The 17,289-nt window shown below is 38.2% G+C and overlaps 2 protein-coding genes across 2 annotated transcripts in view; one reads left to right on the forward strand and one right to left on the reverse strand.

Annotated features, from left to right (window-relative positions):
* The window catches only part of AGGF1 (angiogenic factor with G-patch and FHA domains 1), a 44,501-nt gene extending 43,280 nt beyond the window's left edge, over positions 1-1,221 (forward strand). Inside the window, exon 14 of the mRNA XM_037802285.1 lies at positions 750-1,221. Coding sequence (XP_037658213.1) covers positions 750-950 — 201 coding nt within the window. The 3' untranslated portion in view covers positions 951-1,221. The remainder of the gene's footprint in view (positions 1-749) is intronic.
* ZBED3 (zinc finger BED-type containing 3) overlaps positions 1-17,289 on the reverse strand; it is a 57,247-nt gene that overhangs the window by 12,065 nt on the left and 27,893 nt on the right. The gene's annotated exons all lie outside the window — the stretch shown is intronic.

A 17,289-nucleotide genomic window follows, 5' to 3' on the forward strand; every position in this document is an offset into this window, starting at 1 on the left:
TACTAAAGAACTTTCTTGCTAATTACTTGGTACCTAAAGAAATAATAAATGGACTTGTATAGCCATAGTAACAGTTTTCTCATTTTCACCATAGATACTACAGGAAGGGCATGGATTTTGTAATTAGAACTAGGTTAGACTCTGTGCTGTATCACTTACTAGCTTAATGACTCTGGGCAAGTTTGGACTTCAGTTTTCTTATGTAAAATGGGGATAAGAACTGTTTCTCAGGGGTGTCATGAAAATAAAACCCTTAGCATGGTACCTAACATACAGTACAATAACTCAATAATTGGTAACTTAATGCTCTTAAAATAATGAGAAGTCCTCCCCTCCTGTTATGAAAATAAGCAATCAAGTTTTCTTTATGACTCTTAATGTCTAACCTACCTGTTCTTAACTTAGGTGAGGGTAGGACAGTAGGTTTAAATATGTCCATTGCCTTTACTTTGGGATAGTGGTTTGACATTCTGCAGGATCTTGATGAAATATGATGATTGCTGTTTAAGGAGCACTTGATTTTCTGTAGAGTCAGCTATACTTAACTGACAGGCAGGAAAATGTAGAAGAATAAGTTTAAATTACATGTATAATTATGTGCCCTTATGTATGTTTTTGATGCATTTGATAAGCTCCCCCCCCCCATGAATCTCTAATAAAGAATTATAGTTAAAGAACCAAGTTGGACACAGTAGATTTCAGTGTGTTTAGACTCTAAAATAAGCCCTCTGCTCAATTTTTGGTAACAGATCCAGCTTCATCTTCGACGAACACATGCAGGCTTGGGGACAGGAAAACCATCCTCAATTGAAGATGTTCACTTTCTTCAAAACAAGAGCAAAAAGAACTGGGACAAAGCACGAGAGAGGTTTGCTGAAAATTTCCCAGAAACTAAACCTCAAAAAGATGCACCAGGGACCATGCCTTGGGTAAAAGGGACTATAGAATGAAGATCAGTAATAGAACAAAAATTCAGACTTTTAAAAAGAGTTAGGAAACTCTTGTTTTATTGCAGAACTTTTCTTTTCAGAAGAGTCAGTGGCACAAGGAAACTGTGTCACAGTTTACTCCCTCAGGATTCAGAGATGTGTCATAAAGTGTGTTTTAGTTATTTTGGTAAAACTTTGCAGCTTCCAAAAACCATTTTTTAAACTAATAAATAGTGACTGAATCAAGTTATGCTGTGAGTGGACTAAAGTTCACAGAGCACAGATGAGCTTATACAGACTTTGCTCTTTTGTCATTTGTAGTATCCATATAAGCAAAATCCACATAACCACTAATGAGAATTGTGTGCCTTTGTCCTTGTCTCCATTTATTTGTTATTGTAACATGAGCAAAAGAAAGAAACATCAAAAGTTTATTTAAAAAACAGTTCTGATCATATGCACCCTTAATTTATGCCCTTCAGAATCTAGATAAATAATATTTCTCAACATGGATAGTGGTGCATAAATCTTATCTTTGAAATAATCTAAGTAATATTGAAGAACTAATGAACAGGTGACATTTAGAAATTAGTCTTTTATTGTTTTCTTCTATGAAGAATCTGTTGATTTGTACTATATATTAAACATTTACATTTGGTTTGTTTTGTAGCTAATAAGATACTTAGATATGAACAACTGAGAACAATATTGAAATATTCAATGTGCTGGCATTTGTAGTTTTGATAAATCCCATTGCTGGCGATGGAATTGTGCCAGAGAAATCTGATTTTCCAGTGCAAAAGGATTATCTAGCCAAGGCCTTGAACTCATGCTATTTATTGCAAATGTCCTCAAATGCAATAAAAACAATATTATAACGTCAAAAAGAGTGATTCATTGAACCAATGATTTAAGTATATATTGGTCTTTTTTAATTCATGACCATGCCAGAAATTTCCTCTTCAGATTGGCAGAGCAATAACAAAAGGATAACTTCAAATATTGGAGAACTGCAGTGCAGCCTTCTGAGTACGGGTGGCACTCTGTTCTGCCAGTTATCTCTTCTTTTCTGTTCACCTTTCTTTGAGATTTTTGCTGGGAAATTAACTCTGTAACTCTCCCTTTTCTGGCAGTGGATATAAACTATAGCTCCCCCAACTGCTATGAAGAAATGTCTTCAAGATATAGAAATGAGGAAAGGAAAATCCTGAAAATAACTTGTACAGTAAGAAACTAATTCAGAAAAAAAAGGCAGCCTTTTGGAGTTTCCAGTCAAAATGGTACATTGTACTTAGGGTACTTACAAGAAAGGGGAATAGGGAAAGAGAAATAAATCCTTAATTAATAATTAGAGATATGACCAAACAAATTGCCAAATCTCTGTAGGCCTAAGTGGAGATAATCACAGGCTCTGTAACTTCAGATTGGTTAATAGTTAAAGTCTTCCTGGTTACCTACCTACCTACACGCACACATACACAGAGCTTGGAGGCATTAATTTTTCTAAAACAGAAGAAATTACTGCATTGTCACTGGTTTAAATGTGGTGCTGTATGTAGGTAACAATAAAGGACCCCCAAAATAGATTTTGCTTCTGGTGGATCTCACTCATTGGATAAGTTTATGGCTGACTTTAATAGTTACCATGTTTATTATTAGATGGAGCAAAACTTTTTACATTGCTTTCTTTTGTAAAGAAAGTAGGAACTTAAGAATAGTGATAAAATTGTAAATATATATGGTAGTTATTATTAAAACCCTTTACAGATCTCAAGTCTCAAGGCTACCACTATGTAGTGTATAAAGCCCTGAATAATGTCTTAGTTGATTTCCATCTGTAAAGTAAAAATAATATCTATCTCACATGTCTTGAATAACAAATGAGAAAATGTATCTAAAAGCACTTTGTAAACTGTAAAAACAGTACAAATGTGAGCTGCTTCTGTTTGTTTAGAAGGATATATACAAATTATGTGCAATTTGGATTACCATAAAATTTTGCCTAATATTTTAAATTATAGGTTATTTTCAGTTATAAATTTACTATTTTAATAGCTTTTAAATATTTGCTGTAAGTGGCATAACAATTTGCTGAATTCTGAGAAATCTAACATTTTTTGCCAGAATATGAGAAGCTAACAAAATTGAGAACAGAAGAAAACATCAGTATTAGAGTAAAATAAATTGTTTTCTCGTATTAAATGGCCAGAGGAAGCACTTACCTTCAGAAGAGGGTGTGGTTTGAATCTATTCAAAATCACAAAAGCCATGTTCTTTAATGCAGTCTTGTGGGGGTAGACTTACTAGTCTTTTGATTAGGGTGGGACATTTGTTTAGGTTGTTTCCATAGAGATGTGATTCACCCAACTGCGGGCAAGACCTTTTGATTAGATTATTTCAATGGAGGTGTTACCTCACCCATTCAAGGTGGGTCTTGACTGGTTCACTGGAGTACTACTTAAGAGAGCTTGGAGGTGCTTGGAGATGCAGACAGAAGGATGTTTAGAGATGCTATGCTAAGAGATGAAGCCCAGAGTTTGCCCCAGAGAAGCTAAGAGAGGACCCCTGGATGCTTAGAGAAACACACTGGGAGAAAGAAGCAAGGACACACCTGAACTGAGAGAGAGGAGCGAAGACAAGCCCAGAGACATTTTGGAGAAAGCCATTTTGAAACACAACCCGGGAGCAAAGGACCAGCAGATACCAGCCCCGTGCCTTCCCAGCTGACAGAGGTGTTCCAGATGCCATCAGCCAACCTTCAGTGAAGGTATCTTCTTGTTGATGCCTTAGTTTGGAACTTAGGTTATTTATAACCTAATGAATCCCCTTTATAAAAGTCAATCCATTTCTGGTATTTTGCATAACAGCAGTTTCAGCAAACTGGAACAGAGAGGGGAACTTAGTCTTTTTTTTACCCCCTGAACTCTTTTCAAACAGTTTTTACTTCTGGTGTTTCATTTTTATTTGAGTTATGAACTTATGAAAAGTAATGGCTCACCCAAATAAAAAACTTGGCAAGAACAAAAAAAATTTACAGTGTTTCATGTAAAAGATTGTTTCTTAATTTGGCATGTTCTCAAAGAGTAGGCCAAAGAAGACAGAAATCCCAAACAAGAGGTGTCAGATATTGTGTACTAAGGCTGCCCTATCAAGTTGTTGCTTGGCAATGGGTCGAAAGCATTTCTGGATCCAACGCCTAAAGATGTTCTTGGGAACAGTTGAAAATACTGTCCCCTACATCTTGTTCTAAGCGTGCTTATTTTTGTAGGGCATCACTTCTCTCTCTGACCTGAACATTTGATCCAAAACATTTTATTTTACTCTTTCAGATTTTAGAGTAGAAGTACATTTGAATTCTTTAAAATAAGTCAGTGTGTCGATGTGTGTTAGGGCCAGACTTTTTCTTCTGCCTGTCTGCTTTACTTTTCTTAGTGTTGGCTTATGGCCTTCGGTTGCAAAATGACTTTTGCGGCTCCAGCCCTCATTCATGTCCAAACAGGAAGAAAGGAGAAAGAGAGCAGCACAGTTAGTTCTCTTTGATCAGAAAAGCAGAAGTTTACTCAGAAGCTCCCACAACAGACTTCTTTGTAGGGTCATTAGCCAGAACTGGATAACATGGCTACCCATCACTGGAAGGGAAGCTGGAAAAGTGGGCAACAGGATGGTCACAATTAGCATAAGCCAGTGAGGGATGATAATGGTAGTGGTTAAATTATGATGCATTCATACTATGTAATACTTTGAGCAGTTAAAATGAATAAGAGAAAACTGTGTCCTGACAGAATATTCTCAGTACTTTGCTCATTTTAAAAAGCACGTTGTAGAAAAGTACATATATCATAAACCCATTTTTATTTTAAAAATACAGGTGTACATGTCAAATTGTCAGTGTTACCCAAGGAGTGAGGGGACTTTCACTTTATATTTTATTATTTCTATATTTGAACTTCTAAAAAGAAAACAGGTTTAACTTGTGTAGTTAACTGTGTGTATACACGTTAGTAATAAGTAGGAATTCAGTAGCTGCAAATGTAGAGGCCTTTAAGTTTCAACGGCAGGCACACTGCTTCTCTCAAATGTGCCCAGTTTCATTTGCCATCTATATTCCAGGGACTTCCATGTAGCCTCAGCCAGGATATTGACTGGGCTTATGACCTACATGTCCAAAGCAAAGACACCTTAAACCCAGCTTATCCAAGACTGAACCCATAATCCTTTCCAAACCTGCTCTCTTCCAGCCAGTTTATTCTCTGACCAGTAAGTGTTATCTATCCTGTTGTGCAAGTCACAGATCTAGGAGCCAGCAGCTACTTCACCATCACCACCCTTTCCCTACCCCACTCCCCCAATATCCAGTATATTTTTATGCACTATATAGATACAAATATATAAAACCATTTTTAGGTTTTAGTGTATTCACTGTCAACACTCACCTGGACTATTCCATAGCCTCCTAACTGGTCTCCCTGTAGTCACTCCTTCCTCCCTCCAATCCATCCTCCAAACTGCAGCTATAATGTCTCCAAAACTGTCTCATCATCTGCTAGAACCATCCTGGCCCTTAGGACCCTGCATGGCTTACCTCTTCTACCCTTTCCAGTTCTGTCTTGTATCACTTTTCCTCTGTGTTCTCTGAACTCCGTTAGCTTTTTTTTCTTTTTTTTTTCCAGTTCACCAAGCATACCGTGCTTCCATTCTGTTATGTCTGGAATGCTCTTCTACCACCTTTTAACTTAATTAATTCTGACATTCTTTTTTTTTAATCCCATTGAGATATATTTGTCTATCGTATAGTCATCCATGGTGTACAATCAGCTGTTCACAGTACCATCATACAGTTGTGTATTTATCACCCCAATCTATTTTTGAACATTTTCCTTACACCAGAAAGAATAAAAGAATAAAAAATAAAAGTAAAAAAACTAAAATAAAAGTAAAAAAGAACACCAAATCATCCCCCCCATCCCACCCTATTTTTCATTTAGTTTTGACCCCATTTTTCTACTCATCCACCCATCCACTGGATAATAAAGGAAGTGTGATCCACAAGGTTTTCACAATCACACTGTCACCCCTTATAAGCTACCACAGCTATACAATCATCTTCAAGAGTCAATGCTACTGGGTTACAGTTTGATAGTATCATGTATTTGCTTCTAGCCATTCCAATACACTAAAACCTAAAAAGGGTTTTATATATTTGTTATCTATATGGTGCATAAAAATGTCTACCAGAGTGCACTCTCTATTCCATTTGTAATCTCTCAGCCACTGATACTTTGTTTCATTTTGCTTCCCCCTTTTGGTCAAGAAGCTGTTCTCAATCCCATGATGCCGGGTCCAGGTCTTCCCCGGGACTGACATTCTTTTGATCTCTGTAAGTGATTCTTCAGGATGCCTCCCTTGTCTCTCCCTCTGAAAAGCTGTATTTCTTTCATTTAGACTGCTTACCTCAAGTCAGAATTGTACATTAATTAGTGTGATTTGTATAATTGACTCTCTAGATTCTAAGTGCTGTGTGGGTAGGAACCTTGTCTGGTTTTGCTCACTACTGCCTCCCTGGCGTCTAGCACTGTGCCTGGTTTATATGCCTATAGGCATAGAGGTGAAAAGAGCAAGATGGGTTTGGGGAACTGCAAGTTGCTTGATAAGAATGGAGTTTTACTGACTGAGGAAACAAGGAAGGATTTGAGGCTAAATAAAGGATCTAAAGCAGTGGCTTTCAAACTATTTTGAGTATGATCCACAGTAATACATACAATTTATGTCACAACTCAGTATACATCATGTGTATATGCATATATAACATAGTTTTATACACCAACTGTTAACCATTAATTAATTCATATAGTGCATTCCTATTTTTTGTTTTCTAAATCACTGATTCCAGTCCACTAAATTGATTTCATAGCTTACTAATTGGTTATGTCCTAAAGCTTGGTTTTCAAGCTGTTTTCCTACAGTTAGAAAAACACTGATCTAAAGCTTGGTTTTCAAACTGTTTCGGAAAACCCATGGCATTGCATCAGTAGCTGGAGCTGTGGAGAGGGGTCAGGGGTGGGAGGGGGAGTAGGGGTAAAATGTGCTAGACCAAACTAGTCACAGCAGGTCCCAGACCCATAACCAGAATATGTCTATATTGATCAAGTTTGCACTTCAAGCTTCCAAGCAGGTTTTATATGAAGAAAGGTTCTCACTGCTTAAAGAAGTAGGAGAACTAAAAATGAGCCACTTACCTACAGCCATTCATGCATGTTGTGCTAAGAAATTTGGAATTTATCTGAGGCAATGAGGAATTATTGAAGGATTTTAGATTGCTTTATAGCAGAGTAACTGGTTGGTTGAAGAGAAGCAGAATGGAGGCTGGGAGACCTCCTTCAGAATAGGTTGACTTCCTTGGGGGTTTGTTCCATTCTTCAAATATGTATTGAGCAGCCCGCAACTACCTGGCACATTCTGGACACTGGGACTTCCACAGTCAACAAGACTGGCAGGGAGACCTTGAAGGTAGGATAGCACCTTACCTGTCTTTGTAGCCTCAGCACCTGGCTCAGCAGATGTGCAGTAAATCCAGTGGTTAAATGAATGATCCATGAGAGAGTGCCTTCATGTAAGAAAGAGTCTTTTTCTTCAAGAGATAGGGAATTTGTTCAGTGGTGGGGTAGAAAGATAAAGGGGGTGAGGGCACGTGCAGGGAAGGGGTGATACTAGGAGAGGCCTGACACAAGTGGAGAAAAAGAGTGAAGGAAGTAGCACTCTTCCCAAACTTGGAGAATTGACAGAGTGGAAGCTACAAACCCTGAAAGCTGAGATGTGTTAAACTCAAATGCCTGGGGTCAGAGTAGAGTAGCTGCAAAGGTGGAGCCAGATCTGTGAAAGCAAGGACCTTGTTTGTTTTATTCACTATTGTATCTTCAGCACCTACCAGAGGGTTGGACACGGGAGGTGATCAGTATTTGTTGGTGAGACGGATGGAACATGCTAACTTTTGTGGTGTGTCAGCTCTATACTAGGGAGTCAACATGCTGCCAGTATTTTATGAATTAGAAAACTGAGACTCAGAGAGGTTGTTATTTTGCTAAGTGACATGTGGCAGAGCTGGAGTTTAAATTTTGATTCTGTTCATCCCAGAGGGATGGTTAAGAGCGCAGGCTGAGTGTGTGACTGGTCTGGGTTAAAATTACAGGCTCCACCACTTCTCAGTTGAGTGACCTTTAAAATTTCATTTAAACCTCTCTGCACCTCAGTGTCTTCATATGGTTGTTGGGAAGATTAAATGAGATAAGCCTGTGTGTCTCTTAGCACGGTTTCTGCCACATAGGAAGTCCTTCAGTATTAACAATTATTAGTTCATTTTATCATTATGCTGTACTATGAATACCAAGGATGCAGTTTTAGGAGTAGAGTCCTGGAGTGGAGGTGGCAGTTTTGAAGTCGAGGAGGGTGAGGGGTGAGGCTAGCATGTGGATGGGTCATCATTAGCCCTCAAGGTGTTGATAGGAGGTATAGGTGACAAGAAGACTGAGTCACTTTGGTTAATGAATGTTGGAGGAGCAGGAGATTGGTAGATGATTGACATTTGAGAAAGGATAGAAGATATTGTAGGCTGACCCACCTCATCCTCAAAGGAAGGGTGGCTTTTCTCTAACTTTGGAAATGATAGGAAGATCTAGTAGGCCAACCCTGGTTCTCATTCCCCATGAGAGGCCGGGTAGCTGAGAACTTGAGTACTAGATTTCAGGTAGTTCTATGTAAAGGATCTTTTGACAGCATGCATTAAATCAGCAAACAGCCATGAAACACTTCACATAGGGCAGGCACTGTTCTAGACACTAGGGTTACAGCAGTGGACAAAACAGAAAAGACTTCTTCATGGAGCTTACATTTAAATTTAGAAAGTATTTGGGGGAATGTAAAGGCCAAGCTGTCACATGAAGGCCTTGATTGTTGATAATTCCAAAGAGTATTAGTCCAAAATAATTTCTTTTCATTACAATGGTTTGTCAAAATCCAAAATTCCCTGGGGGGTTGGGTGGTGGTGGTGATGATATTGGTGGTGGTGGTGTGTATGCATGTGTGCGTACAGGGTCGGGGGGAGAGCAACTTTTTTCTTAAGATGTTTACAGACTTTTCTAGGGGAATCTTACAAATTTCTGCCTGAAGAATTAATCGGTCAGTCATGCTTTTGAGGGTCTTGGATGTAGTCACTGGTAAAACCTTATTGAAATTACAGGCCCTTGTTTATTTACACACTTGCTCTGATTACCTGAGAATAAGAGACCCTCCCTACTCATACATTTATGTTTTGTGGTTCTAAATATGAACAATAAATTTTTTTAACTTTGTGTGTGTGTGTGAAATACAACATACATACAGAAAAGTGATAACTACTTGTTCAACCGTACTTTGAAAGTTATAGAACAAATTACAAAGAATGTTATGGGTTACAAGTCCACAATTTCAGTTATTTCCTTATTGTGAAACATAAATACAGAAAAGTGATAACTTTCAAAGTACAATTTAAGAAGTAATTATAGAGCAAATTTCAAAGAATTTTAGGGGTTACAATTTCACCATTTCAGTTATTTCCTTCTAACTGTTCTAATAGCCTAGAGACTAAATATATATATATGTATGAAGATTCAGTATTTGTAATCCTTTGTTAAATCCTGTTTTGTCTGTTGCTACTTCTCCCTTAAGGTATACTTCAGGTATATCTGGGAAGTAACCACCCTAAGTTCATACTGAAAAGGGGTGTTGACAATATGGTGAAGAAGGATGCATCTGATTGATGTTCTAGAAGAGGCTGTTGCCTCTGGGTTTGGGGACTTATCTGGCATAGGAACACTCTGGAGGATTTAAGTTTCTGAGAAATATACTTAGTGAAACTTTTATAGAGTCTCTGACCAGGACTTGGGTATTGTTTAGTATTTTCGGGACTACTGTTGATTTGGCTTTGGCATACTGTGGCCTTTGGAATATTTAGCTGAAGTTTGCATAAGAGTAACCTCCAGGGTAGCTACTTGACTGTACTTGAAATCTCTTAGCCTCTGAAACCTTATTTTGTTACCTTTCTTTTCCCTCTTTTTGTCAAGAAGGCACCCTCAATCTATCAATGCCTGGGCAAGGCTCATTCCTGGGAGTCATGTCACAAGTCACCAGGGAGATTCACTACCCGTGGAGTCATGTCCCACATGGGGGGAGGGTAATGAATTTGTTTGGCAGAGTTGGGCTTAGAGAAAGGCCACATCTGAGCAACAAAAGAGGGACTCTGAAAGTGATTCTTAGGCATAATTATAGGTAGGCTTAGCCTCCCCTTTACAGCCATAAGTTTCACAAGAGCAAGCCTCAAGAGCAAGGGCCTGACTTATTAAATAGGGCGTTCCTAATTTCACATAGCATATATTCTAAGATAAACAGTGTCTCACACCATCTTCACTTACTTGTACAATCATGATCACTCTCAATTTTAAAAAATCAAGACCCAAAACAACCCAAAGCTCTTATCACCCCCTAGTTATTCATCCCTAGTATTGATGTGGTACTACTAAGGTATTCCTGTTAAATGTAGTCCATCGACTGCAATAGATAGTTTTTCCCATATACCACTCTGTTGTTAATTCTTTGTACCAGTGTCATATCTTAGAAGTAGGTCCTACAAGTACTTATGTATATTTGTAGTGCTAATCTGTGGGATACATGCCTTTAAACAACCCTTTTCAATCATGTTTACTTTCAAAACAGCACTGATATTTATAATCCTCTTAATGAACTATTATCACCCCTGTCCATTCCCATACCCTTAAGTTCAACCTTGTTAACAAGTCTGTACATATTAGCTAAGCATTACCTCCTTCTCTAGCTTCTATCTCTAGGTCCCCTACATTCTACATTTTAAGATACTGATTTTACATTATTCAGGGAGTTCATATTAGTGATAATGTACAATATCTCTTCTTTTGTATATAACTTATTTCACTCAGCATTGTGTCAGGTCACATGTTTCAGGACCTCATTCCTTCTTACTGCTGCGTAGTATTCCATCATGTATAAATACACATTTTCTTTATCCACTCATCTGTTCTCCAGCTCATTTATTTCTGCTTTAATCTTTGTTATTTCTTTTCTTCTACTTGCTTTAGGGTTAATTTGCTTATCATTCTCTAGCCTCTTCAGTTCATCAGTTAGGTCTTTGGCTTTAGCTCTTTCTTGCTTTTTGATGTATGCATTTAGAGCTATAAATTTCCCTCTCAGTGCCAACTTCACTGCATCCCAAAGGGTTTCATGTGTTATGTTCTCATTTTCATTTGTCTCTAGATATTTACCTCTTTCTCTTGCAGTTTCTTCTTTGACCCACTGGGTGTTTAGGAGTGTGCTGTTTAACCTCCATATATTTGTGAAAGATCTGGTTCTTTGGCGGTTGTTGATTTCTGGTTGCATTCCATTATGGTCAGAGAATGTGCTTAGAATAATTTCAATCTTTTAAAATTTATTAAGACTTGTTTTGTGCCCCAGCATATGAACTATCCTTGAGAATGCTCCATAAGCACTAGAAAATAATATGTATCCTTATACTTTGGGATGTAGCGATCTATATATGTCTGTTAAATCAAATTCATTTATAATATTGTTTAGGTTCTCGGTTTCCTTATTGGTTCTCTGGTTGTTCTATATATAGAAAAGTGTGATGTATTGAAGTCTTCCACAATTGTTGTAGAAATGTCTGTTGCTCCCTTCAGTTTAGCCAATGTTTGTCTCGTACTTTGGAGCTCCTTGATTGGGTGCATAAACATTTATGATTGTTATTTCTTCTTGGTGAATTGTCCCTTTTGTTAATATATAGTGTCCTTCTTTGCCTCTTATGACATCTTTGCATTTAAAGTCTATTTCATCTGATGTTAATATAGCTACCTCTGCTTTCTTTTGGTTGCAGCTTGCATAGAATACTTTTTCCCATCCTTTCACTTTCAGTCTCTCTGTGTCGCTAGGTCTAAGATGAGTCTCTTGTAAACAGCGTATCAGTGGGTCACACTTTTTAATCCATTCTGCCAGCCTGTATCTTTTAATTGGAGAGCTTAATCCATTCACATTCAAAGTTATTACTGTAAAGAGAGTTCTTGAACCAGCCATCTTATCCTTTGGTTTTTAGTTGTCAGATCTGTTTTTTCCCTCTATTTCCTTTAAGTTACCTTTACTAATACTCTTCTCCAGACTTCTTTCTTTTTTTCTCAGCTGGTAGGGCTCCTTTAGTAATTCCTGCAGGGCAGGTCTCTTGTTAACAAATTCTCTTAGCATTTGTTTGTGAAAATTTTAAATTCTCCCTCACTTTTGAAGGAGAGCTTTGCTGGATAAAGAATTCTTGGCTGGCAATTTTTCTCTTTCAGAATCTTAATATGTCATACCACTGCCTGCTCACTTCCATGGTGCCCTCTGAATAGTGAGTACCTAGTCTTATGTTGTTTCCCTTGTATGTGGTTAATCACTTCTCTTTTGCTGCTTTCAGAACTTTCTCCTTCTCTACAGCATTTGACAGTCTAATCAGTGTATGTCTTGGAGTGAGTTTATTTGGATTTATTCAATTTGGAGTTCAGTGGGCTTGTATGATTTGTATATTTATGTCATTTAGAAGGGTTGGGAAGTTTTCCCCAACCAAGTCTTGAAACACTCTTCCTAGCCTTCTACTCTTCTCCTTTGGGGACACTGGTAGTTCTTATATTTGTGTGCTTCATGTTGTCCGTCATTTCCCCAAGATCCATCTCAACTTTTTCAATTTTTTTTTCACCATTTGTTCTTTGCTGTGTTCATATTCAATTGCTTTCCTTCTGGTTCACTTATCCTTTCTTCTGCCTCTTCGAATCTCCTGTTGTGTGTCTCTAGTATATTTTAAATTTGATCTACAGTATGTTTTATTTCCCTAAGATCTGCTATTTTTAGTTTACTCTTTCAAATTCTTCTTTATGCTCTTCTTTTGTTTTCTTCATGTCCTTTATGTCTTCAGCCATTTCATTGAAGTTGTTTTAGAGATTTGTGGATACTCAAATTTTCTGTCTCTTCTGGTTTTCTAATTTGTTCATTTGGCTTTCCATATCTCTTGTTTCTTTGGGTGCTTTATAATTTTCTGTTGGCTTCAGGACATTTGCTTATCTTGGTAAGATTATTTTTGGAACTGCAGGATTATTTGAGCATTTTTATGTAATCTAGCAGAGCTACGACTTGCTGAATTGCACTTTCCCTGTCCTCCCAGCAGATGGCGCTCTTGAGCCACCTCTTACTCTCAAGCCAGCTTTCCCCCAACTTCACTTGTGCACTGTGCAAGGTCGAAACCGCATGGGAATCCAGTCAGTACACCAGTTCTCCATGTTCACTGTGGACTGCCAGCCCTGTGGGTGGAGGGCAGGCCCTATGCAGTTCGGCAGGGAATCCGCCCAAGGGCACCCACCAGCTCAAACATTCCCTACGCCTTTCCTGCCATGTGCCCGCAAGCTTCTGGGGTATAGGAGGGTCTCCTGGTACTTCCATGTGGTGCCCTCTCCTATCCCTGCTTTTTGCCCGTGCACCCCTCGGACTTCCGTGGAGAGAGTAAATGTGGTCAATATTTGTCCTCTGCCCCGCCCCGGGTTCCCTCATAGGAACTCCTGGCCATGTGGCTGTGGAGGATTCTCACCGTTAATCATTAAGGTGGGTGCACGGGAGTGGAAAGCCACTGCTGACTCCCTTGCCTGGCGGCCATCTTGCTGCTGCTGACCTAGAAGGCAGTCCCAGCTGAATAAACTCACCCTGTCCCTCAAGGCACGTCTCTGCCTTTTCATCCATGTCCCCCCACGTACTATAGGAGTGCCTCTAGGGCTACTCACAGCCCAAAACCGTGGTTCCGGGCACCCTCCAGCCCCTCTCTAGTTGACTTCATGGAGGAGAAACTGCTCTGTCTCTCCCACTCCACCTTCTTCCCAAAAGTCCTTATCCACTTATCTTTTGAAGCACAATTGAATTCTCTTTCTATCTTTTGGCAATTGTGAATAATGCCACTATGAACATCAGTGTGTAAATGTCTCTTTGTGTCACTGCTTTCAGATTTTCTGGGTATATGCTGAGTCATGGAATCGTGGACCATAGGGTAACTCTATATTTAGTTTTCTGAGGAACTGCAAAACACAGCAGAGAATAAGTTTCAGTTTCTTCACATCCTTTCCAGCATTTGTAGTTTCTTGCTTTTTTAATGGCATCCTTTCTTATTGGTGTGAGAAGATATATCATTGTGGTTTTGATTTGCATTTCCCTAACAGCTAGTGAACATGAACATTTTTTCATGTGTTTTGTAGCCATTTGTATTTCCTCTTCAGAAAAATGTCTTTTCATATCTTTTACCCATTTTATAATTGGGCTGTTTTTGCTATTGTCCTTCAGTTGTAGGATTTCTTTATATATGCTGGACATCAGTCTCTCATCAGATATGTGGTTTCCAAATATTTTCTCCCATTGAGTTGGCTGCCTCTTCACTTTTTTGACAAAGTCCTGTGAGGCACAGAAGCTTTTAATTTTGAGGAGTTCCCATTTATCTTTTTCTTTCATTGCTTGTGCTTTGGGTGTAAGGTCTAAGAAGCTACCTCTTATTACTAGGTCTTGAAGAGGTTTCCCTGTATTATCTTCTAGGAATTTTATGGTACTGGCTCATATATTTAGGTCTTTGATCCACTTTGAGTTAATTTTTCATAGGGCATGAAGTAGGGTGTCTTCTTTCAGTCTTTTGAATATGGATATCCAGTTCTCCCAGCCCTGTTTCTTGAAGAGACTATTCTGTCCCATTTCACTGGATTTGGGGACCTTGTCAGAAATCAGTTGACCGTAGATCTGGTCATTCATATGACAAAGACATTGATATGACTGTCTTTGTGCAAGTACCATGCTATTTTGACTTCTTTGGTCAGGAAGTGTAAATCCTCCCACTTTGTTCTTCTTTCTTAGAATGTTTTTGGCAATTAGAGGCCCTTTCCCTTCCAAACAAATTTGATAACTAGCTTTTCCAAGTCTCCAAAGTAAGGTGTGGGAATTTTCATTGGAATTGTGTTGAATCTTTAGATCACTTTCAGTAGAATTGACATCTTAATGACATTTAGCATTTCTATCCATGAACATGGAGTATCTTTTCCACCAATAGGTCCTCTTTGATTGCTTTTGGTAAAGTTTTGTATTATTCTGGGTAAAGGTCATTTACATCCTTGGTGAAGTTTAGTCTTAGTTACTAGATTCTTTTATTTTCTATTGTGAATGGATTTTTTTTCTTGTTTGCCTCTTCTGTTAGGTCATTACAAGTGTACAGGAACATTACTGATTTTTTCACATTAATCTTATATCCTGCCACTTTGCTGAATTTGTTTATTAGCTCAGGGAGCTTTGTTGTCGATTCCTCTGGATTTTCCAAATATAGGGTCATATCATCATCAAATAATGAGTTTTACTTCTTCCTTTACAATTTGGGTGGCTTTTATTTCTTTTTCTTGCCTAATTGCTCTGGCTAGAACTTCTAGCACAATGTTGAATAATAGTGGTGACAGTTGGTATCCTTGTCTTGTTCCTGATCTTAGGGGGAAGGTTTTTAGTCTCTCAACATTGAGTACTGTGCTTGCTGTGGTTTTTCATATATGTCCGTTATCATATTGAGGAAGTTTCCTTCAATTCCTAACTTTTCAGTGTTTTCAACAACAACAAAAAAATGCTGAATATTGTTCATTGCTTTTTCAACATCTATTGAGATGATCATTTGATTTTTCCATTTTGATTTGTTAATGTGTTTTATTACATTGATTTTCTTGTGTTGAACCACCCTTGCATGACGGGAGTGAACCCCACTTGGTCATGGTTTGTAATTCTTTTAATGTGCCTTTACATTCGGTTTGCACTTTTTTTGTTGTTTTTTTGAGAATTTTTGCATGTATATTCATTAGGGAGATTGGTCTATTTGTGAAAGTTCTAATTCTCTGGTAGTTATTGATGTCCAGCTGCATTCCGTTGTGGTCAGAGAATGTGCATTGGATAATTTTAATCTTTTTAAATTTGTTGAGACTTTGTTTTGTGCGCCAACATATGAACTATCCTTGAGAATGCTCTATGAGCACTAGGAAACAATGTATATCCTGGTACTTTTGGATGTAATGATCTATATAGATCTATTAAGTTTCATTCATTTATCATATTGTTTAGGTTCTGAATTTTCTTATTGGTCCTCTGTCTAATTTTTCTATCTATAGAAGGGAGTAGTGTATTGTAGTCTCTTACTATTATTGTAGAAATGTCTATTGCTTCTTTCAGTTTTGCCAGTGTTTGTCGCATTTATTGTCACATGTATTGATTGGGTGCATAAATACTTAATGATTTTTCTTTTTTCTTTGTGTATTGTCCCTTTTATTAATATATAGTGTCCTTCTTTGCCTCTTATGACATCTTTGCATTTAAAGTCCATTTTGTGTTAGTATAGCTACCCATGCTTGCTTTTGGTTGCAGCTTGCATGGAATATTGTTTTTCCATCCTTTCCCTTTCAATCTCTTTGTTTCTCTGGGTCTAAGATGAGTCTCTGATAAACAGCATATTGATGGATTATACTTTTTAATCCATTCTGCCAGTCTGTATCTTTTAATGGGAGAGTTTAATCCATTCACATTCAAAGTTATTACTGTGTAGGTAGTTCTTTTTTTTTTTTTTTTTTTTTTCCTCCTCCCCCCCTCCCATTTTTCTACTCATCCATTCATACACTGGACAAAGGGGAGTGTGGTCCATATGGCTTTCCCAGTCACATTGTCACCCCTCATAAGCTACAGTTTTATACAATTGTCTTCAAGATTCAAGGGTTCTGGGTTGTAGTTTGATAGTTTCAGGTATTTACTGCTAGCTATTCCAATTCATTAGAACCTAAAAAGAGTTGTCTATATTGTGACCTCTTGGCTCCTTTTGGAATCTCTCTGCCACTGAAGTTTATTTCATTTCCTTTCACATCCCCCTTTCGGTCAAGAAGATGTTCTCCATCCCATGATGCTGGGTCTGGATTCCTCCCTGGGAGTCATATTCCATGTTGCCAGGGAGATTTACTCCCCTGGGTGCCAGATCCCATGTAGGGGGGAGGGCAGTGATTTCACCTGCCAAGTTGGCTTAGCTAGAGAGGGAGGGCCACATCTGAGCAACAAAGAAGCATTCAGGATGTAGGTAGTTCTTGAACCAGCCATCTTATCCTTTGGTTTTTGGTTGTCAGATCTATTTTCCCCCTCTCTCTTTTTTCCCTCTAAGTTACCCTTACTAATACTCTTCAGTTTACTGCTCTTCCCCAGAACCCTTTTTTTTTCTCAGCCTGTAGGACTCCTTGTAGTATTT

This window comes from Choloepus didactylus, chromosome 13 (assembly GCF_015220235.1).
Source record: "Choloepus didactylus isolate mChoDid1 chromosome 13, mChoDid1.pri, whole genome shotgun sequence".
Classification (NCBI taxonomy): domain Eukaryota; kingdom Metazoa; phylum Chordata; class Mammalia; order Pilosa; family Megalonychidae; genus Choloepus; species Choloepus didactylus.